We start from the raw sequence: 21,164 nt of genomic DNA, 5'->3' as shown, positions 1-21,164 counted from the left end.
ACACTCGAAAAGCGAGCAGATCTGCTCCTAGCTGTAGACACTTCGTCGTGTAAGCAACGGAGTCATGAGTTAACACGGCGTTAAGAAGCTCAGTAGCGAAAAAAGAGCAATCATGGTTTTGTCCATTAGATTCGTGACAATGATGTAGGTGATATATACAAAAGGGCTGACATATCGTAAGATGTTAGAGCTTGGCCTTGGGCGACTCTTGCTTGAGCATGGCTTCGGCGACCATACGTCTTTGGATCTTGCCTGTGGCAGTCTTGGGCATGACATTGGTGAAAAAGACCTTCTTAGGCAACTTGAACTTGGCAACGCGTTCAGCCATCCACGACTTCAGGTCTGCAGGCTCAAGCTTTTGGCTGTCCTTGAGAACGATGGCAACACCAACATCCTGGCCATACATATCGTCTGCAATAGCGAAACTGACAGCTTCCGACACAGCAGGATGTTGTGCCATGACATTGTCGAGTTCGATGGGACTGATCTTTTCACCACCCTTGTTGATGAGCTCCTTGATTCTGCCTGTGATGATGACATATCCGTCGGCGTCTTGTTTGCCTTGGTCACCGGTGCGGAAGAAGCCCTCTGCAGTGAAAGAAGACTTGTTTGCTTCGGGATTGTTGAGGTAGCCGGTAGTGACATTCTCACCGCGAATGCAGATCTCAGCCTCAGAGCCCTGGGAGACCTCCTTGCCTGACTGGTCCAAGATCTTGACTTCGACACCTTGACCAACACCAACTGAACCTGGTTGGCGCTTACCCTTGTGAGGCAGAGGGTTGGAGGTCATTTGGTGAGCAGCCTCAGTCATGGCGTAGGCTTCAAGAACAGGAGCCTTGAAGGTCTTCTCAAGGTCATGGAAGACCTTGGGCGACAGAGGCGAAGAGCAAGATCTGATGAAGCGGATGTTTGGCAGAGGAGATGGAATGGGGCTCTTGAGCAAAATCTGGTGGATGGTAGGCACAGCAGTGTACCAGTTTGCCTCATGGGTCTGGAAGTCGCGCCAGAAGTCGGAAGCCGAGAACTTGCCAGGCACGACGACAGAACCACCAGACAAAAGAGGGGCAAGGAAGCCAGCAAGGAGACCGTGAACGTGGAAGAGAGGCATGACGAGCATGGTACGGTCGGCCTTGGTCAACTCGTAAGTTGCCTTGATGTTGGACATTGTGCGTGTGAGGTTCTTGTGGGAGAGAGGGACAGCTTTGGGACGACCAGTGGTACCGCTGGTGTGCAGGACCAGAGCGACATCGTCAGGTTGCGCCAACTCGAGAGGCTTGTCTCCCTTACCCTTCAGCTTACCCTCGTCCTTGACGTCCAGGACAACCTCTTTTCCATTCCAGTAGCATTCGGCAACGGCAGCATTGTATTTGGTAGCGGCCTTGACAGCAGGACCGTCTGCTAGACCTTGAGGTACGAGGACGAGAGCAGACTTGAGATCGTCGATGTAGAACTCGAACTCGGCTTGCTTGTAGGCAGAATTGAGCGGGGCGGCGATGGCACGCTGCCAGGCCGATGCCAGGAAAGCGACGATGAAGGGGTATGTGTTGGGAAGAGCAATCGAGACGGCCGAGCCAGGAGTGATGCCGAGTTTGGCGAGCTTGAGTTGGAAGGAGAGGATGTCGGCAGTGAGTTGCTCGTATGAGATGGTCAAAGGCTCTTTTCCAGGCACAATGATGGCCGTGTCATGGGACGAGTGTGAGAAGGCGTTTGTGAGAGTCGTCATTGTGAAGAGAATTCCAATTCGAAAAGTCTATGAGTAAGACGAATGCTGCAGAAGGATGGCGAGTATATAGACAGAGCAAGTCGAAAAAAGAAAGGAGCGATAAGAAAGTAGTCGCAATCGAATGGCAGTCGCGGCGGGTAATCGGAGATGGTCGAGTGTATGAAGCATGGTGACGCATGGTGACGATCCGAGCTTTCCCCGCTCCCGCCAGAGACAATTGGAACTTAGGCAGGATCCTCCCGCCGAGTCTCGTCCACACTCTAGACATTTACTTAGCATCACGACCGATCATCACCAAAATGCCGCCATCACTCTATGCAAACCTGCTGGATCCAGCAGCGACCGCTGCGCCAGCTGCTACAATCTCAGGCGCACCGGTCAAATACTCGTTCAAGAAGGACGACGAAGCTCCGGCGCCAGTAGAAAAGAAAACACCCGATGGTACCTGAAGAAGCTCAATTATATAATTTGGCGAGCTGATGCTCAACTCGACGCAGCCTCTCTCCGCTTCCAGCCTGCTATCAAGCGACCCAATCCTGTTCAAAAGCAAAAGCCCAGGCCAAACTCGAATCCCACTCTGGTGACCAAGCCTCCCACCCTACCCGCTGCCCCTGTCGCAACCGGTCCCATTGTCCAAAAGTGGAACGAATCTCAACAGCAAGACTTTGATGTCGTCAATGAATATCACAAGTTCCAAGAAGAGCAAAAGGCTCGTCTGAAGGAGGAGCGCAAGAGCAAGAGATCCAAAAAGGCCTCGTTACAGGTAGAAGACATTGACTGGTCTGCGCCGTACAACGTCCAGCACGCTTTTACCAAGACTCGCACAAAGCTACGTCTAGATGCTTGGAAGCACTCGGACTCCAAGTTCAATGCTCGATACCAGTGGAAGGAGACGCTGCACTCTTTCAGACGCCCTGGCACTCCTCCGACGGCCAGAGACGAGCCGAGACTTACTACCGATGTCTCGTACAAGAACATGCCCCCTCCGCAAGAGCTCACCGAGCCTGTTCATCCTCCTGCTCCTTCACAGACTGCATTCGCTCCCCCTCCGCCACCTTTCGCTCCGGCTTCCACTCCTACTCCTGTCTCTGCCACCTACACTCCTCAACCTCCACAATTCGACCAATACCATGCTCCTCCACCACCTCCACCTCAACAATTCTCCGGTGCTCCTGCGCTACCCGGTCTACAATACTACCCGCCCCCACCACCACACTTTGTACCACCTCCACCACCTGCCCAGCCATATCAGTCCGCCCCCTCGCCTGTCACTGCTCAGCCTGCACCATCTCAGCCATCAGGAACCATCTCACGCGAGCCTGTACGTTACGAAGCAGCTGCTCAAACATACGACAATACAGACCGCGCTCAGGACTCGACCGACCTCGAACCATCCCCAGAACCAGAACCTGAAACACGAACCTCCGCCCCAGGCCAAAAAGGGTTCGCCCAACGCTACATGGAAAAAATGGGCTGGAAGAAGGGCGAAGGCCTCGGCAAAGAAGCAACAGGCATAACTACAATCCTGCGTCACGAAGCCACAAAGCGCAAACGCAAGGCCGATGCCGAAGGAGGCGGTTGGGCACAACCCGCAGCCATGGGTCGTATTGTCGGAGGCAAGAAGACCAAAACCGACACACCCATCGATGAGAGCAAGGCTTTCAGTCTGGTTGCTAGATTCGAGGGTATGCTGAGGGATATGGATGTAGACAGGGCTATTGAGGAGGATAACTTGATGCAGAGGATTGGCGAGAAGTTGGAAGAGTATGGGCGCTCGGAACGTGTGTTCATCGATCGGGCTACTGGGAGGGTGTTTGTGAAGTTTACGAGTGCTTTGAGCGCTTTTAATGTGAGTCTTGCGAAATCTCGTTGAGGGAACTGTTTTACTAATCAGATTGACAGGCTATCAAAGCGAGCGACGGCACAGACTTTTTGGGCAATGGACGTATTGTCCAGAGTACCTTCTTCAATGCTGACAAGTTTGAGGAGGGTATCTATGAGTAAGTAAAGCGTACACTGCCAATCTACCTCTCATATCTCCGTCTGTCAGAGAGCCCAGGGTGCCAATTCTTCTTTCTTTTGCCTCATCGAGTCTCTCGAAGACAGTTGAACAGGATCAACAGTGAAACACTTTCAACGAGCGAGTCAAACTAGAATAAGATCAACGAGAGGATGAACAAGCAAGTAGTCGAACCCAATGTAATATACAATCCTTGCTAAACAAAAGACAATGACCATAGATTTTGCGAACGAGATTTGCATCCATTTCTTGAAGTCATTATTACAATTGTCGTTGCAAAGCTTACACTCACTTTCTACGGATTTTATCGATGGTGAACGAGACCCCAGAGAGCTGATAATATCGAGTGATCGTGGATGCTTCATTTCCACCAGAGAAGACGTGCACTTCTCCATGGTCCCAAGGTTCGATGTTGATCTACCACCAAGCACCCTCTTCCTCTTCAAAATCGAAACTCATCTGGCTTAAGCTTTCAACCTTTTTCTTTTTCTTTGCCACGATCTGCCCAGCATCAAACTTGTCGAAACACTCAATCTCATCATCGGTATCGTCGTCGGTCAGGGATAAATTCTCGTTTATCGCCTGATTTTGTCGTATCTGCCAGTAGCTGAGACCTTGATGCATGGAAGCTCTTGATCCAAATTCTTCGGTCAGACCCTGGTCTACAAGCTTCTTCTGCTCTGCATGCTTGTTTGCGTGGTGCAGGTCTTGGGTGATATGGACAGACTCGCCAGTCGAAGCATTCCACAATTTATCGATAGTATCGATCAGTGGCTGCCATTCTATCAGGCTTGGCCTAAGCATCCTCAAATCGATGTAAGTCTGCCTTGCTTGGGGCATTCTGCTCTTGAAGCGCTGGTAGAACTTCTCGCAGCAGTCAAGATCCGGAAGGGCCCACCATGAACGTTCGAGCTGATGGTTTAGGTCGAAGAAGAACGTCAGAGTCTTGAGGCCGGGAAACAGATATCGCATATCCTGCCATTCAGAAAATGTGGGATCCCGGCCGTCGGCGGGAGGTGGGATAGGGAGCCACAACTCGAGCTTGTTGATGAGGTTTCGGCCTTTGACAGGCAGTGAGCGAATTAGTCTCTCGCTCTGCACCACAACTCTATCGTGTGAGTAATGGTCCGCACGAAGTTGAAGAGGAGCGATGCAGAAATTATTGACGCGATACAGCACAGGCATGGCTTCCAGGTAGATTTGCCGACATGTGAACATGATATTGATTTTGACCTTTGCAGGCGTCACTCTGGCGTCGGGCCGCAAGGGACCTGCCTTGCTGAACAGGCGCACGAAGCCACGCGGTGCCTCAAGTTGCAATTCGTAGAAGCGTTGACGAACTGTGTCTGGAAGATCGAGAAATGGGAATGGTTTGGTCAGGGTTATGCTCGTGGCATGTGAGGTTATCTTGGCAGTTGATGTGTTGCGCTCCAAGCGTCTGGTACTAGGAGGCATAGTGATTTATTGCTTGCGGAATCCTGGTGCAAAATCACGATGTCGATTGGAAGGGTGGTGTATTGTCAAGACGTCGCAAATAGACTTAATGGTTAGAGGGTAAAGCAGCAGGCCAAGTGGGTCCTTAGGATGCTTGCTGCTAGGCAACAGCAACAGGAGTCTGACCCAGTACGATCCTGCGACAACTCCACAAAGCAGTCAACACACCGACCGCAAGCGATCTGTGTTGTCGAGCCGCTTTAGAAGAGGGCACAATTAGCAGTCACTAACCGGCTAGCGGCAAGCATGCGAACGGAACTGAGTTGGTTCATCGAGACCATCAATGTCTGAACATTCCTCGGCTCTGTGGTCAACGGAATGTCGAGACGAAAGTCGCATCTGCGCTCTCCAGCTCTGTTATGGTTTAATGGTAATTCGTGATCTGAAGCAGATATACAGTACTCGAATGATCGCATCCCGGATAACAAAGGTGGATTCAGAAAGTCTTGATCAGCGCGCCGAACCGACCGAATTGTCGTGGCAACAGCCGAGTTGTTGATTTTTGGGGGACTTTCTTGCGGAGGAAGGCACAAGCTTGGACTGATGATTGACAGATGTTCACCCACAATCGACTGCGTTTCCAGTCAACGGTCGTTGAACTTTTGATATTACTTCAACAGCAGTTGGATCTGGCCGAAGTCAACATGGATATTCCTCATGCTGTATCAGCACCGGACATTTCCTACACATCAACAGCCTCAGCCCCATCCTTACGCGCCAGGGAGTCTACAGCGACCATGCCTGCTGCTTCTTATAGACCTTCCGAAGAGGGACAGGGCAATGTCAAGGTTGTTGTCAGAGTGCGCAAGTTCTTGCCTCGAGGCATGTGGGCAGGTCCCTTCATTTGGGGAGCACACGGCTAATAAGTCTAAACAGAACTCGAGAGACAAGCGCCGTGCTTGATCGAAATGGACCCCAACACACAAAAGACGACCATCCATCCTCCTCCAGCACAGGCTCTCGATGCGAAATCACGCAAAGTCTACGAGGAGAAAAGCTTCGTCTTTGACAAGTCCTTCTATTCTCACGACGAATCAATGCCACATTTCGCTCGCCAGCAAGACGTCTACGCTTCGTTTGGTGAAGACTTCTTGGACCACAACTTCGACGGCTACCACACTTGTATCTTCGCATACGGTCAGACTGGTTCTGGCAAGTCATACACTATGATGGGCACCAAGGAACAGCCTGGTCTCATTCCTCGGACATGCGAGAACCTATTTCAACGCATCGAGCAAGAGCAGAACTCCAACATCACCTACAACGTCCATGTCTCATACTTTGAAATCTACAACGAGCGCGTCTGCGATCTTCTCGCTCCTCGCACCAACCCACCGACACACTTGAGGGTCCGTGAAAGCAAGCCGGACGGCGTCTACGTCCAGAATTTGACCGACAGTCCCGTCAAGTCCTTTGGCGACATCCAGAGATTGATGCACATGGGTGACTTGAATCGCACAGTGGCCGCAACCAAGATGAACGACACATCGTCCCGCTCACACGCCGTCTTCACCCTCACTCTCAAACAGATCCAACATGACATCGCCACTGATAACACCATTGAGCGTACTGCCCGTATGCGTCTTGTAGATCTGGCTGGGTCTGAACGAGCAAACCGAACAGAGGCAACTGGCCAGCGCCTCCGCGAAGGAGCAAACATCAACCAATCCCTCACCACGCTCGGTCGCGTTATTGCCGCCCTTGCGGATCCTAAACGCCAGAAACCAAAGGCCCGTTCGAATCAGACAAGGCTTCGTGCAGACGTGGTACCCTATCGTGATTCATGCCTCACCTGGCTGTTGAAGGACAGTCTGGGTGGTAACTCAAAGACAGCAATGGTGGCATGTATCTCACCCACAGACTATGAGGAAACTCTTTCCACGCTCCGCTACGCCGATCAAGCCAAACGTATCCGCACTCGCGCAACTGTCAACCAAGATGCCGTATCTGCGGCCGAACGTGACGCTCAGATCAAGGAAATGGCAGAGACCATCCGTCTGCTCCAACTTTCCGTCAATGCATCAACAACCCGCAAACGTGACGAAGTCGATCGTGCCGGCCAGGAACTCGAGGACTACCAACGTCAAGTCACAAAGATGCAAAGAGCAATGGAAGAGTCTCGTGCCGTTGCCGACGTAAAGATTCGAGCCCTGAACGCTGAGTTGGAAGAACTTCGCCCTATCAACGATCGCCTGAGGAATGAAGTCTCTTCTCTTCGCAGACATCTTGCTCTTGCTGTTGGCGAGTTGAAGAATCCTATTGTCCTGCCTCCTACAGAAGAAGACAAAGGCTGTGATGTCCAAGAAATTGAGGTCTACAGTGATGAGGAAGACGCGGAAGAAGAGAGCGATGATGAGGGATACTCGTCACAGCATGCAGAGTGGCAAGCTGATATCGACGAACTTATGAAGGATCTGGGCTTGTTCAAGAGGAAGGTTGCTGATGACCGCAGTCGCTTTACCATGCCTGTTGCTTGAGAGGGCGATCTCTGATCTGTTTTGGTTGTTTTCGTTTCTGGTTATTGATGGATGATGTTGTTAAAGCAAGCGAGGAGTTTTCTTTTCTTTGGTTCGGGAAAATCGACACAAGGGGTTTCAATTCGATGGCAGACGACATGCAGGCTGTCCAGTATATTTCAATGTCCGTAATGATACGCAATTCTTTTTTCTCCTTGGCTTGCATACACCTCAGTAAGCTGATGATATCCAACACTCCCCGTTCCCGATCTTGAACACAGATGTTGCTCGAAGCTGTCTTGATACTTGGTATTCATTATGGCAGAATTGTCTATTTCTTGCCCTTCTTCTTACTATTGGTGTCAGGTTTACTTGAGTCTTTGACATAACCGCCCTTGACAAAGGCATCTCTCGCAGCAGTATTGATCAATCTGAATCGATCAGGACCCAAATGCACACCGCCATACCATCTCGTCACCACAACCATGACATCCCAGATATCCATCAACTGCATGAGATGCAGCAATCTTCCACCCGCAGCCGTCTCTCCATCATCATCACAATCCTGGAATGCAGTCTCATTAGGTCCATGAATACGCCACGCCGTGATGTTATGTGAAGCTTTGGCGACTTTCTTGTCTGTAGCAAGCAAATGTGCTAAGAATGACTTTGCTTCTGCAGGCGAGGACACCACGGCCGCTCTAGCAACAAAGACTGACTTCTTCTCTGTGAATGGGTCGGAGATGATCCAGGGTGGTTCCTTGTCCGAGGGGAGCAAGTCTAGCGACTGCAGTTCGTCAGGAAGAGTGTCGGATGCATCGTCGTCAGAGTGTTGCTGACCTCTCCTTTGAGCATCTTGTTGCTCTTGATGCCCTTGACTTTGGCTGCTTTGCTGCTCGTACTGCTGAAGTCTCTGGTTGACTTCCTCGACGAGATCAAAGATACATGGTGATCCTGGCTGATAGACTTCGGCGAGAACTTCCCTTGCAAGGTCGACGGCGTGGGAGCCTTGGCCTTTTGCAACATTATCACCCACGGATTGGGTGCCCAGGATCGAAGGGGGTGCATCAGGGTAGTCTGATGGGAACTCGAGTCGCAATGATATATTGACTTCTCCGGGTAGGTTTAGGGAGCAGATGATTGGGTCGTGGGATAGGACTGATAGTGTATCTGCGGAGTAGATTGCGTTTATTGCTTGACACTCGTCTTCCAGAGCAGAGTCCATTTAGATGGTATGTCGAGTTTGGTAGTCGTTGATCACTGCATGAGAAAATGGTTCTCGTTCAGATACTGCTAGAGATCAGCTATGGCCACCACTTCGATATGGGATATGACACACTTAGATGAGATTCTGTGACTGTAGTGTATGATACTTCAATGGAATGTATCTCCTATGTTAAATGATCGGAGATAATGGGTACCTGTATTCGAGGGTGAATCAGAAGATACAGCGATGCCAAGACCATGGTGAACGTCAGGCTTGGGCGAAAGTGCTCGAGGTTAAGACTTCTGCATACCGCATCAACACCAACATCGCATCCTTGGTCTCTGTTTAGACTCCCTTCGGATTGAACCGCTACTACGAGTAGTCTCGTCACAATAACAAGCGACATCTTCAGGCATTCGTCTCGCATCCGTCGTCGCGCGTAGCCAGGCTCGCGAGCTCACGCGCAGCCACTTTTTACCACCTTGACCTCCAACCGTCAGCAACAACAACTGCGACAAAACACAACAGCATCCATCATGTTTGCCGCATTGCCCCGACCGCGGTACACTGGTGATGAGGAGGAGCAGAAACAGTCGGTGGGCCCTCGGATCATTGCCGCCGACCAAGCAGCGTCACAGCAATTGCAAGTCGCCAAGCGCAGCGGCATCCCTCCATACGGCCAGCGCAACAACTGGCGTCCTCGCGGCAACGAGGACTTTGGAGATGGAGGCGCTTACCCTGAAGTCGCGGTCGCTCAATACCCTCTGGACATGGGCAGGAAACACGCATCCTCGTCGAATGCCCTGACCTTGAGCGTCAATGCTGAAGGTCAGGTTGACTACACCGCTATCGCCAAGCGCGGCCACGCAGAGAACAGAATCGTGCATGCTTCCTTCAAGGACCTGATTCCGCTCAGACACCAAGCGAATGCCGGCGAGATCTCTCTTGCGCGTCCCGACGAGGAAACTGTTGCAGAGACTAAGAGGAAGACAGAATTGGCTCTTGCAACTCTGGTCGCTGGAGCGAGTGCTGCCCAGCGTCCCAAGAACGTCAAGGGTGTCGAAAAGAGAGAAGCCTCATACGTCCGTTACACACCCGCCAACCAGATGGGCAACGACAACTCCAAAAAGGGTGACCGCATCATGAAAATCATGTCCCGCCAGATCGATCCCATGGAACCTCCAAAGTTCAAGGCGAAGAAAATTCCCGGAAGACCCCCATCACCTCCTCCTCCGGTCATGCACTCTCCACCCCGCAAACTCACCGCCGAGGACCAGGAAGCCTGGCGCATTCCTCCCACCGTTTCAAATTGGAAGAACCCCAAGGGTTACACGGTGCCCCTGGACAAGAGATTGGCCGCAGATGGACGAGGCCTACAAGACGTCACCATCAACGACAAATTCGCTTCCTTCGCTGAAGCCCTACAGACCGCCGACCGTCATGCCCGCGAGGAAGTGAAATCCAGAGCATTGATGCAACAACGCCTCGCCGAAAAGGAAAAAGAACAGAAGGAGGAAAATCTACGCTTGCTCGCCCAAAAAGCCCGCGAGGAGAAATCCGCTGCTGCAAGGAAACCCTCTGCTCGCGACGACTCGCGCAGCAGAAGCCGAAGCCGAAGCATCGACAGCTACGATTCCCGCTCCTCCCGCTCTCCCTCCGAAGATGAAACCGAACACGACCGTTTGGCTCGCGAAAAGCAACGTCAAGAGCGCCGCCGCGACGCCCAACGCGAAATGCGTCAGAAAAACATGGGCCACGAACGTCGCATGCAAGCACTCGCTCGCTCCCAGAACCGCGACATTAGTGAAAAAGTGGCTCTGGGGTTGGCAAAACCAACACAATCCAAGGAAACAATGTACGATTCGCGCTTGTTCAACCAGAGCTCTGGGTTTGCAGCTGGATTCAACGAAGATCAAGCTTACGACAAACCTCTTTTTGCGGATCGAGAGGCATTAAATTCCATCTATCGTCCTCAACTTGATGCAGATGATGGCGATGATGGCGGCGAGACTTTGGATGCCATTCAGAAGACGTCGAGATTCGAGACGTTGGGTAAAGCGCCTAAAGAGGGCATGAAGTCTGCCAGGACTGCTGAGCAAAGAGAAGGACCCGTCATGTTTGAACGCGACAATGGGGATCCGTTTGGCGTGGAGCAGATGATTGCTGATGCGCAAAACAAAAAGGGAGGGGAAGCAGCCGCGGGTAGTGCGTCGGTGACTGGACAGGGGGTCAAGAGATATGGGCTTAATGAAGGTGGTGGCGAGCAGGAAGAGAGAGGGAGTAAGAGAGCTAGGATTGAGGATGATGATGAGTAAACCTCAAAATCCTTCTCCTTAGTGGCAGTCTTGATTATCAACAAGTCTTTCTCCAGCTCTGAAACGACAGTCTTGTTCCACTTGGGATGAACAGGATATGCGCGTCTACTGAACGGTATTGAGTTGAGCTGTGGTCGATGTTGCTTCCACCGTTATAGGAAGGACACAATGGGTCCGATGTGTATGTTGGGTGTGCTCGAGCATCGCGTTAAGCAGTAGAGATCTGGCATGACATAGCACTGCGGCTGTACATTCGCGCAGTTTCAATCTTCCCTTTCCGATTTGATCTTGTCATGGTGAAATGAGTGCCTTTTTATTCGGATTTCGAGGCCAACATCTCATAGTGACTTTCAACCCGTGTACTGCCCTCTTTAACTCCACACTCTCCCAAACGCCAGAAACCCAGTCATCAAAACGCCACGCTTGTATGCAGGTCCCCATGCTCCTTGCTTCCTTCCATCTTTCAAAGCCCCAGCGATCTTCTAACATCAGTCTTGACCTTATTCTCAAATTCTGCTCTTCGTTCCCTCCACATCCTCGCCGCATCAACATTGGCAGGCGACTCGTCGTTGGGCTCGGCCAGCATGCTCATGACACTGATCAGAATCTTTTCGACGCTTTGGATGGGGCTCCATCGTTCAGAGGCATGTTCGTAGTGGTTTGGGTCGTCGCCGGGTGGGTGGAGGATAGAGATGCAGACGACGCCGTTCGGGTATACTGTCTCCTCTGTCAGTACTGTCCTTTACACCCAAGCCCTCTTAAGCCTTGATCCCACCGCTGGGTGGTGGGGCGGGGGCAAAGTAACGAGAGACACAAAAGCACGCACCATTCGGATGCCAAAGATCGGTCAGAAACCTCATGGTCGGCGGCATCAAAGGATAGTCCTTTGGGAATTTGAGCTCGGCGGGGAAGATGCCGCCTTCGTAGGGAGTGCCCTCTGGTCCTTCGATCAGCGCTTCCCATATGAAGAGGTCGTCTTCGGTGACGGGGCCTGCGGTGATGCCGTCCGGTGGGTCTTGGGTGAGGTGTTTGTATTCTTGGAAGAGGCGTTTGGATGCGACTGATGTTGTCATTGTGTGTGAGTGTAGCAGTGGTAGGTGGATGTGAGGTGGTGCGTGTGGTTTGGGAATGGGTGGTGATTGTGAGTGGTGATCGGCGGTCGTGGAAGCTGGTGGAGACCCTGTATTCGAGGCTGATGATGCGTCTTGATACTGAACACCTTGCGCTTTTTATGCGGCGTCCCCAGAGGACAACACCACCATATGTTGCTACGAACGGAGCCTGACAGCATAATTGTGTGTGAACTATGTTTTATCGATTTGAGTGGCATATGACTTTGGTATCTCATTGATCGATAGACAATCAGGAGCCAGAATCTCCTGGAGATGTGCATGAATCAACCTGTTCTTGCTGATGATTTCGACTCAATCACGGCTTCTATTAGCCAACCATCTCCTAATCACAAACTCCCTAACCTCATAACTTCTCATAATTCTTCCGATATCCGCCTCTCCTTCCTCGACGCTCGGTAACTCCTTAGGTACCTTGACATACACAATGACCAGGCTCTTCTTGACTTGACTCTGCACACGGTTCACGCAATGCAGCCACCACCAACCCATCTTGCCCTTTCCTTCTGCTGTTTCAATACTTCTCTCTGCATACTCAGGAATGATGATCAAAGCAAATTCAGCATGCGAGAACACAGGACCGCGGTTGTAGAGGAGAAAGTCGCACGAGAACTTTACACCGGGGCGGACCACCCAGCCTAGAGAACGGTAGTGGTGATAGACTACGTAGTTCAACAGGAAAGGGTCATCGGGATGCAAAGAGGAGATCTGAGCGGTAGGGAAGTGTGAGTGTTGGCGGAAGAGCGTGAGTAACGAGGACGTGGAAAGAGGTTGCTTTGTGTTGGAGTCGAGGATCTGGAGGCTACCTAGCGCGTAGGATAGGAAGAAGGATTCCTCGAGATTCAATTGTAGGTGTTCTTGGTTTGTGATTGGTGCTTCTTCTTCCTCTTCGCGTTCGGCGATGGCAGTGTTGTTGAGAATCCCGGTTGTGTGGATCGTGCTGCCTGTAGGGAGAGTGGGCACTTCCACCATGTTGATTGCAGGTTCTTCGGGCTTCGTATCGTCCGCAGGCACAGCTTGAGTCTCCTCCTTGAACTCAGCGTTGCTCTCTTGCTGTTGCATCCAGGGAAAGACGTGAGAGATGGCAATTTCTGTTGCTTTATCCTCGTCCTTGTCGCTGTTCACAGTATCCAGAGCTGTTCGTTCTCTTCTCAGAGTTTCCTCAATCTGCTCAGCTTCTGCTCTGGCTCTTTCAAGCTTGAACAACTTTCTCTCTTCTCTTCTCCTTCTGGTGTTTTCTTCCGCAGTACCACCGCCATGCTTGTTGGCCTTTAGCCTAGCCTTCTCTCTGTCCAGCCAACTGGGTTCACTTCGCGACATTGTGCCTTTACCAAAGAAACCCATCTCCCAGAGAGCACGAGCCGAGGCATGATCTGTAATATGCACAGATCGTGTTTCAGAGCTGAAAATGCCAGTGATTGGTTCATCTCTGTGGGAAGATGGTGAAGAGATGAGTTGAGAAAGATAAATGTATGCGATGCGAAGAAGAGAAAGTGGGTTTTGCGGTACAAAAGCTGGGAGAGGATGTGTCTCGAGAGGAAGAGGTTTTGAATGGATCAAGAAGTAGTTGGGCTTTTGTGGTCGGGTTCTGACAGGTCTAGGCTTGTCTTGCGCAGCCGAGTCTTGAACAGGCGCGTCCTTGGTTGCGGGAGATGCTGCTGTCGGTACATCAAGCCTTGAGCCTGAGTCGACGCCGGCTGATGGTGCAGTCTGAGCAGCCATCTTGTCTCACGAGCAGTGATCCTCAATATATCAATGTAGCAATCCTGCAAATCCTGTTAGACTGATTCATGATCTGTTGCATGCCAGAAAGATTCTATGGTGAGAAATGATGACACGCCTCAATGAAGGGCTTGATAAGGTTGGTCAAAACATCAGAAAGAATACTGGTCAATGAGCCAACAGAGAGGAAGAGTGGATGAGTGCAAGAGAAACATCGCTCGAAATCCGGGTGGGAGAGTATGACACCGTTCCAGCTTTTCCACCAAACAGAGCAGCACAAAGACCGAGAGCAGTTTCGACTATCGGTTCGAACGATCCCACTCGAGCGACTATACGAGTGTTCAATTGCTTTGCTGATGCTATTTCGTCTTTTTTTTTTCCGCATCTTGTGCTTTTCCTTCTGTGCCATTCGGACTGACATGATATTTGTATGAAGAAAATGAAACAAATGACTTACCGAGCTGGTGGAATGTTTCCCAGAACAGAAATGAAAACGCTGTCCAAGATATCAACTGTACGTAGTAGTGACCACGGCGAGCATGAACGAGAGCGAGAGTGTCAGATTATTCTCCAGATATGGCCCAAGCTTCGAGTGCCTCGGAAGGCCGGACCGAGACGGAGTTAAGAATGAATAAAGCATCGTCATTCTTCGGTATGCTTCTCCCTCTTGACAACTCACACAAGCATGACAGGACTACGGCCGACAATCATGCTGTCTAGAGCAGCTCGACGTTACATATCGACCTCCAGAGGTCCACGGGGTCCGCGTGGTATCCTCAACAAGGCCCGCACGCCGTCTCGAATCACGCCCCGTTCATCGAGAGCATCTCCATTATCTGCCATTTCCCGCCACCAGTCCTCACAGCAGCCGAATCAGCAGAACAAGCCGGAGGATCAACCTCAGAAAGTCCCGGAAGAACAGTCCAAGAATGCTCTTGTCGCTTCAGCACTTGCTGAGACTCAATCCTCGGATCTCATCGCACCAGTAACGATACCTGACGATCCGAATGGTGTCCTCACACCAAGCCACCCAGCATGGCATCTGCTCAACAACAGCTCGCTGGTCATTCAGCGACAAATCGAAATGATGAACGTTTTTCTCGGATTCGAGCAAGCCAACAGATACGTCATTATGAACGGCAAAGGAGAAACAATTGGATACATGGCTGAGCAGGATCATGGCATGGGCAGCATGTTGGTTCGACAGATGGCCAAGACCCACCGCAGCTTTACCTGCCATATATTCGACAATAGCGAGAGGGAGATCTTGCGTATCCATCGACCTTTCTCTTGGATCTCGTCTCGCATTCGTATTTATGATCCCACTACTCCTGGGGACTACACACAATCAGACACGCTTCAGGGCACATCCGTCCAGTCGACCATCAACCAGACCTCTGCAGCTCAGGTCTCCCCTCTTCCTCTGAACGACATGAGGATCATTGGAGAAGCACAACAACAATGGGCACCACTCCGCAGGAAATACAACCTTTTCAACTATCGTTCCATTGCTCCCCCCAATGACTCCACACCAAAGCTCACATTAGGCGACGCCCCCAACACATCCACCAAAGCTCTTGCAGTCACGGAAGGCGAATCAGAACAAGCAATCGAGGCCGGCATGCAGCAATTCGCCTTTGTCAATGAGCCCTTCCTCTCCTGGGACTTTTCCCTCAAAGACGCGGACGATCGCAAGATCGGCAGTGTCAACCGCAATTTCGTTGGGTTTGCTCGAGAGATCTTCACAGATACTGGTGTCTATGCTTTACGCATGGATTCTGCTGCGCTCGAGGAAGCTTCAGAAGAGCAAATGGCGATGACGCTGGATCAAAGGGCTGTCATGCTTGCCACTGCCGTTAGCATTGACTTTGACTACTTTTCCAGACATAGTGGAGCCCTGGGCGGCGGAGGCTTCTTCCCCATTTGGTTCCCTGGTATGGGAGGTGGTGCTGCCGAGGGCGGTGCAGTGGCCACTGAAGTCGGAACTGCAGAAGGTGCCATGAGTGGAGCAACAAGAGGCGTTTCGGGCTCTGAGGGCGCTATTGGAGCTGCAGGTTCAATGGCAGGAGTTGAAGCCATGAATCGTGGCCGAGGCAACCAACCAGCGGATGACGCTAGTCCACAGGCTCCTGTTGAGCCATTCCAAAATGATGGCAGTGTTGGACAGTCGCAAGGAGATAGTTGGGGTGAGCAGAGTCCTTGGGCTCAGCAATCGCAACAGCCTCAGGATGATCCTTGGGGCAATCAAGGAGGTTCTGATGGCGGTGATGGAGGAGGTGATGGTTTTGACTTTGATGACTTCTTCTAGATCATCTCAGTCCTCTTTCATCTCGGTGTATATATTTTAGCATAGCGCAGCATATTCAGATACCCATTTCCTCTCTTGAACAAGCAAGTCACTTTGTCTCAAGATCTTCACTCTTTTCTTTGATACAACAGTCGAATCCTCCCTTTTCCACCATTTCATCACACCAAACCACAAAGAACGTACGCCACCAAGCCAGTGCAAAGAGCTCGCATATCCTCCAGGCTCCTCTCGACGAGGACACCGATGCAGACGACCCGCCGTTCGTATGCAACCAGCCAAACTCTCCTGTCCACAATGGGGAGTCAAGCGAATCAGCTGAAGACGACTAACCACCTACGCGCTGCCACACAAGATCAATGGGGCGCCGTGCCAACCAGATGGCCGATGATGACGGAGAGTCAAGCGAACTGGACACACGTAGCCGACCTTCCACGCCTCGCCAAACAGGAACAATGGGGTTATGTGCTACCCAGGCTCCCGATGGAAAAATGGCATCAACCCAAGATGCGCTCGTCATCGTAGAGTTCTCTGGCATCAAGATTACTCTAACGAAGATCAACAAGTACAAGGCTTCTGATCTCGCCATGGCTGCCGCGGACGTTGACACCCACCCGGATGGCCTCAGATTCGTATGCCCGGTGCGATCTTGTGCCACAGTATTCGGTGCAAACTGTACCTACGAGCAATCCACCAAACATACCGGATTGCACCAATCCGTCCTGTACTCGATGGGATGGCACGTTTGTCCTTTCGGATGCCGCTCTGGCTTCGCCGATCCGTTGCAGCAACGCCAGCATATCTCGTCTAACTGTTCCCCTATTCCCCATGATCCCCTTACCAGAACTGTACAAGGCCGGACCGCAGCGCTGCGGATACGATGATTGTGACCAGACGTACAATGAAGTTGTCTCGATGCGCCAGCACTTTGTCAAGAAGCACGGCCACGAGGCGTATCGCGATCCCGAGATCACCCACAAAGACCACACCTACAAGAAGGGCTTTTCAGATGGCCGCGACCTTTATCAACACATGACTTCAAGGGTTAGCCGCGATTGTATCCACCGAGTGTTAAGCGGGCTGAGTTCGCTCGTTCGTTAGCAGACACAGCAAAGGTTTCGATGCCCGTCTAACGGTATACGATTGGTTGGTTAATGACGATGACCAGATTCCATCGCTTGTAGCAGCCAAGGCAAGAGTATGTGAGATGGTTGGTGCTCATTTCATGGTCGTTGGGTTTCGCAGAGCAGTGGACCTGTATGGCTGACCAGAAATAAATGTACCATGAGATACCGTTACAGGCAGGTAGCTGTAGGAATACACAGTAATCTCAAGAAGTATGACATTGACCATCGAGATACGCTATATTAAGGACTCTCCCTGGACAAGTCCTGTAATCCGAGATCGTTGTGCATTCCTATAGCGGGAAATTCGCTCTATACCTCCATGAGATGAGTCTTTGATTCGCAAGATTTAGTACACAGGAAGGCCCATTTCCTTCCTTCTTCTATAGTAACAAGTTTACTCTACCCTAATATTTTCAATCTTTTCCTTTTCCTTGATGCAACAACTAAACCCTCCCTGCTCCACCATCTCATTACACCAAATCACAAAGTCCTTGGCTACCTCCTGCAACTGCACCTCCACCTTTTCCTTATCCTCCTCTGTGCTCGGAATTTTGAGATTCAAGTATTGCTCATGCAATTCTTGCATAGTCTTGGGGATATATCTTTCCCTCACTCTCTTCAGTTCCCCCGTCGCATCTTCTTCCTCTTCTTTTGCTTGTCTCGCACGCGAAGCTTTGACGTACTCGTCATTGAACTTTGCCGTCTTGCCTCTGCCGACAGAGAACAAGTACATCGTGGCAGGCAAGTCAGAGGGGATGGCGCGACGGCCATACATTTCTGCGATTATCAATTCTTCGGCTGTGTTTATGCCGTAGAGCTCGTCGTATTTCAGACCTGTGGTTGCTGAGTCGGTAATGCCGCGGTATTTGAGACGCTCGGCGGCAGTGAGGGGACGCGACATTGAGAGACGCGTGGACTCGTAAGTTACTGGACAATGACGGTGCGGAGGCATGATGGAGGGCTGTCAGGGAAGGAGATCCAGGGTAGGGTTGGACGGGGTGTGTGTGGTATGTAGAGGCTTGTGAGTGGGAATTAATCAGGTGAGATAACCTGGAGGTCAAAACCAGGATGATGCTCTTTTATATAGTGAGGTTTCCAAGAATTATCGCGACGCTCGTCAGGGAAGGATTTATCGGTTGACCAGCGGTGCTGCAAAACCATGGTACGTGGTGTCGATAGACCTAGATAACGCTCTACGGCCGTAGGGGTGCGAAATGCCAATCGCCCTATCGGGCAGGTCAACTGTGAAGGATGAGAGGTGCATGATACAGTCAAAGGTGTAAGTGTCCAGGAAAGGACCAGTGGCTTCGCACAAATGTACATAATGATATTTCTTGTAGACCGATTGAGCGAGAGATCGGTTGGAAAGTATACTCTCGTAGCGTTTGGCTCTTAGGCGTAAAGACTGTTAAGACAAGCCAGATGTTGAACTCCATGGACTCCCGCTGTATGCATAAAAAATTCTTGCTGCCCCACGAATGTATGATTATTTTGTTTGCGAGCATTTTCCACACGTTCATATTCAGTCGCTTGCACCTCACCACTTCTTGGCTTCCATGCTGTCAGGAGGATTCGTCTCGACCTTTCCCTTCTTGACCTCCTCCCAGTTGGTACTCAGAGCTGTGCCGTTGCTCTCACTGAACGACTTCATCATGGCACGGCGAGTGTCTGCATCAGCACCAGCGTAGAGTTTCTTGAAGAAGCCATTGACTGGATCGCCGCCTTCGTCGTCCTCTTCATCTTCAATCTTGGCTCCGGGCTTCGAGTTGTCGGTCTTGGGTTTGGCTAGAGCCTCGGAGGCAAGTTTGTCCCAATTCTTGGGACCGCTGCGAGAGGATGTGGGGTATGAAGGAGCTTTTTGTGAAGCTGAGGATGGTTGTGCAGGTGCTGAAGCGGTGGATGTGGTGGTAGTTGAACTTTGGTCGACAGGCTCGTTTGTCTCGAGAGCTGGCCACTTCTGACCGGGTTGTGACTTCTTGAGAACGACTTCGACTTTGGTGGACATGATGGAGAAGGATGAGGCTAAGGGGTCGATCTCGGCGAACAGAGGTTCCAGTGAGAAGTCGTAGTCGGAGGAAGTTTGCAGAGGAAAGGAGATAGTCAGGGAGCGTGGTTGAATGTCGATTGTAGCCTTGTCTTTGGGAACGCCCTTTGCGAGTAAAGTGAAGTAGACCTTGTCGTTGTTCTGGTACCAGTCGTGACGGATCTTGTCGGCAGGTGTTCGAGCAACGGCAGCAGGTTGTGCAGGCGTGGCAGCAGACGTCGATGTCAATGCCGCCTTTGTGGTCTGGATTGCGACTGGCGTCTCTTCCTCGTCTGGTATCTCCTCGATGGTCACTCCATTCTCGCCAGCCATAGCAGCCATCTTGGTTGCAACCTTGCTCTCCCATATAGGCAGAGTCTTCTCTTTCGGGTCCATACGTTTGACGATGTCCAGGCAGAAGCGAGCATCTGGGTAGCGTTCCAGACCAAACAGTGCTATGGCACGTCTGAGCTGAGCCTGAAGGATGAGCTCACGCTTGCCTCTCTTCTGTGCATTGATAACGGCTCTGTTGGCATCGGCGAGAGCGGATGTATAGTCAGCGGGAGTGCTCCTTTGGTACGCGGTAGATCGTTTGATGAGATAGTCGGGTGATGTGGGTGAGACTTCCAGGGCGGCTGTGTATTGTTTGATGGCTTCAGGATAGTTGGCTGCGCTGAGCGCTTCTGCTCCGAGCTTCGCTTGGTCCATGATTATGGTTGTTGTGTCGCTGGATTGAGGATAGAACGAAGAGATGGATGGAGTGTTTGTCAAACAGAGAGTCAAAAGGCACGCATGTGATTGTGACGAGCTTCTAGAATGCACCAGGCGCTTTCACCACACCGATGGAAAGTTCAGCCGAGCGTGGACAGTTTAAGCGAGTCGGACACTCGTGGTGAGAGTTTCATCTCTGCGCTTCACCTCCCTCCGTTGCTTCATCAAACCAAATTCTAAACTTCTTCATGTTCAATGCTCTGATTCGGACGCACCACATTACTTCGAGGAAGAAGGTGACCAAGCTAAAACAGGCTGCCGATGCGACACAGGTCTTTGCTCTGCTGAGAAGCGGAAGCTCACCAGGCATCATGTATGTCGAAGGTGCAGAGAGTGGTGTCAGACAGTGGGTTGATTCTGTCCATGTATGTGTCAGGAGTCCAAGCATAGTTTCGACAAGACCGCTGATTTGAATAAACAGAATCTTCGCTACAAGGACTATCAGCTAGTTGCTCGACCAGCGGCCGTTCAGCATGAGAACCAGCCTACCAAGGAATCGCAAATAAGACCTGGTCTGTATGAGACTGATACGGTGAGCGATTTTGGTAAACAATTGCAGGACCGCGGTGTATATGCTTGGTGGCGCAAAGCTATGGGCTATGCAAAGGAGTAGATGAATACGTTGATGTACGATCAGTGGTCAGATAGACTCTAGCTTGACATGGGTTTGATCTAGCGAGTCTATTGAAAAGATATAGACTCCTTTCTCCAAGCTGGATTATCATGGGTATGATTTCTCCGCAAGAACTCTGTGCATGTTTAGCTGCTGTTCTGCCCCTCATGTCAAGAATGCAAGCTACCCCACAGTGTTGATGTGCCAAGGCGGGCACACACCGCTTGGAGGGGTGACGAGGCAGGGGCGTGCTCCGCT

At 51.2% G+C, this 21,164-nt stretch overlaps 13 protein-coding genes across 13 annotated transcripts; 6 read left to right on the top strand and 7 right to left on the bottom strand.

Annotated features, from left to right (window-relative positions):
* Positions 1-184: 184 nt before the first annotated feature.
* Positions 185-1,723, bottom strand: M436DRAFT_62546 (acetyl-CoA synthetase-like protein; the record flags this gene model as incomplete). The annotated part of the gene is made up of 1 exon (XM_013573743.1): positions 185-1,723. One exon carries the CDS (start codon positions 1,721-1,723, stop codon positions 185-187), a length of 1,539 nt encoding a protein of 512 aa, XP_013429197.1.
* Positions 1,724-2,198: 475 nt separating this feature from the next.
* On the top strand, positions 2,199-3,727 carry M436DRAFT_31685 (uncharacterized protein; the record flags this gene model as incomplete). The annotated part of the gene is made up of 2 exons (XM_013573411.2): positions 2,199-3,572; positions 3,626-3,727. Coding segments are annotated over 2 exons (1,476 nt in total), but the record flags the coding sequence as incomplete, so codon positions are not given.
* A 433-nt stretch (positions 3,728-4,160) lies between these two features.
* M436DRAFT_42784 (uncharacterized protein) lies at positions 4,161-5,198 on the bottom strand (the record flags this gene model as incomplete). Its single annotated transcript, XM_013573569.1, has 1 exon — positions 4,161-5,198. The coding sequence occupies one exon, from the start codon at positions 5,196-5,198 to the stop codon at positions 4,161-4,163; it is 1,038 nt and encodes a 345-aa protein (XP_013429023.1).
* Positions 5,199-5,881: 683 nt separating this feature from the next.
* Positions 5,882-7,714, top strand: M436DRAFT_71599 (kinesin-domain-containing protein; the record flags this gene model as incomplete). The annotated part of the gene is made up of 2 exons (XM_013573822.1): positions 5,882-6,059; positions 6,114-7,714. 2 exons carry the CDS (start codon positions 5,882-5,884, stop codon positions 7,712-7,714), a joined length of 1,779 nt encoding a protein of 592 aa, XP_013429276.1.
* Positions 7,715-8,024: 310 nt separating this feature from the next.
* M436DRAFT_62542 (UPF0029-domain-containing protein) lies at positions 8,025-8,918 on the bottom strand (the record flags this gene model as incomplete). Its single annotated transcript, XM_013573742.1, has 1 exon — positions 8,025-8,918. One exon carries the CDS (start codon positions 8,916-8,918, stop codon positions 8,025-8,027), a length of 894 nt encoding a protein of 297 aa, XP_013429196.1.
* A 518-nt stretch (positions 8,919-9,436) lies between these two features.
* On the top strand, positions 9,437-11,215 carry M436DRAFT_42131 (uncharacterized protein; the record flags this gene model as incomplete). The annotated part of the gene is made up of 2 exons (XM_013573430.1): positions 9,437-9,496; positions 9,539-11,215. The coding sequence occupies 2 exons, from the start codon at positions 9,437-9,439 to the stop codon at positions 11,213-11,215; spliced, it is 1,737 nt and encodes a 578-aa protein (XP_013428884.1).
* Positions 11,216-11,678: 463 nt separating this feature from the next.
* Positions 11,679-12,288, bottom strand: M436DRAFT_43175 (ubiquitin-conjugating enzyme; the record flags this gene model as incomplete). The annotated part of the gene is made up of 2 exons (XM_013573645.1): positions 11,679-11,932; positions 12,042-12,288. The coding sequence occupies 2 exons, from the start codon at positions 12,286-12,288 to the stop codon at positions 11,679-11,681; spliced, it is 501 nt and encodes a 166-aa protein (XP_013429099.1).
* Positions 12,289-12,639: 351 nt separating this feature from the next.
* Positions 12,640-14,067, bottom strand: M436DRAFT_43008 (uncharacterized protein; the record flags this gene model as incomplete). Its single annotated transcript, XM_013573617.1, has 2 exons — positions 12,640-13,285; positions 13,382-14,067. 2 exons carry the CDS (start codon positions 14,065-14,067, stop codon positions 12,640-12,642), a joined length of 1,332 nt encoding a protein of 443 aa, XP_013429071.1.
* Positions 14,068-14,944: 877 nt separating this feature from the next.
* Positions 14,945-16,375, top strand: M436DRAFT_8770 (Scramblase-domain-containing protein; the record flags this gene model as incomplete). Its single annotated transcript, XM_013573380.2, has 1 exon — positions 14,945-16,375. A coding segment is annotated over one exon (1,431 nt), but the record flags the coding sequence as incomplete, so codon positions are not given.
* Positions 16,376-16,669: 294 nt separating this feature from the next.
* On the top strand, positions 16,670-17,473 carry M436DRAFT_62537 (uncharacterized protein; the record flags this gene model as incomplete). The annotated part of the gene is made up of 2 exons (XM_013573741.1): positions 16,670-16,893; positions 16,939-17,473. The coding sequence occupies 2 exons, from the start codon at positions 16,670-16,672 to the stop codon at positions 17,471-17,473; spliced, it is 759 nt and encodes a 252-aa protein (XP_013429195.1).
* Positions 17,474-17,845: 372 nt separating this feature from the next.
* M436DRAFT_71593 (uncharacterized protein) lies at positions 17,846-18,451 on the bottom strand (the record flags this gene model as incomplete). The annotated part of the gene is made up of 2 exons (XM_013573821.1): positions 17,846-17,879; positions 17,949-18,451. 2 exons carry the CDS (start codon positions 18,449-18,451, stop codon positions 17,846-17,848), a joined length of 537 nt encoding a protein of 178 aa, XP_013429275.1.
* A 585-nt stretch (positions 18,452-19,036) lies between these two features.
* Positions 19,037-20,230, bottom strand: M436DRAFT_42736 (SGS-domain-containing protein; the record flags this gene model as incomplete). Its single annotated transcript, XM_013573561.1, has 1 exon — positions 19,037-20,230. One exon carries the CDS (start codon positions 20,228-20,230, stop codon positions 19,037-19,039), a length of 1,194 nt encoding a protein of 397 aa, XP_013429015.1.
* A 251-nt stretch (positions 20,231-20,481) lies between these two features.
* M436DRAFT_80567 (uncharacterized protein) lies at positions 20,482-20,906 on the top strand (the record flags this gene model as incomplete). The annotated part of the gene is made up of 2 exons (XM_013573907.1): positions 20,482-20,658; positions 20,715-20,906. The coding sequence occupies 2 exons, from the start codon at positions 20,482-20,484 to the stop codon at positions 20,904-20,906; spliced, it is 369 nt and encodes a 122-aa protein (XP_013429361.1).
* Positions 20,907-21,164: the final 258 nt, after the last annotated feature.

The sequence above is a fragment of the Aureobasidium namibiae genome, assembly GCF_000721765.1.
Source record: "Aureobasidium namibiae CBS 147.97 unplaced genomic scaffold scaffold_5, whole genome shotgun sequence".
NCBI lineage: Eukaryota > Fungi > Ascomycota > Dothideomycetes > Dothideales > Saccotheciaceae > Aureobasidium > Aureobasidium namibiae.
Note: the sequence above shows the minus strand (reverse complement) of the source record. Positions and strands in the feature narration are given on the sequence as shown.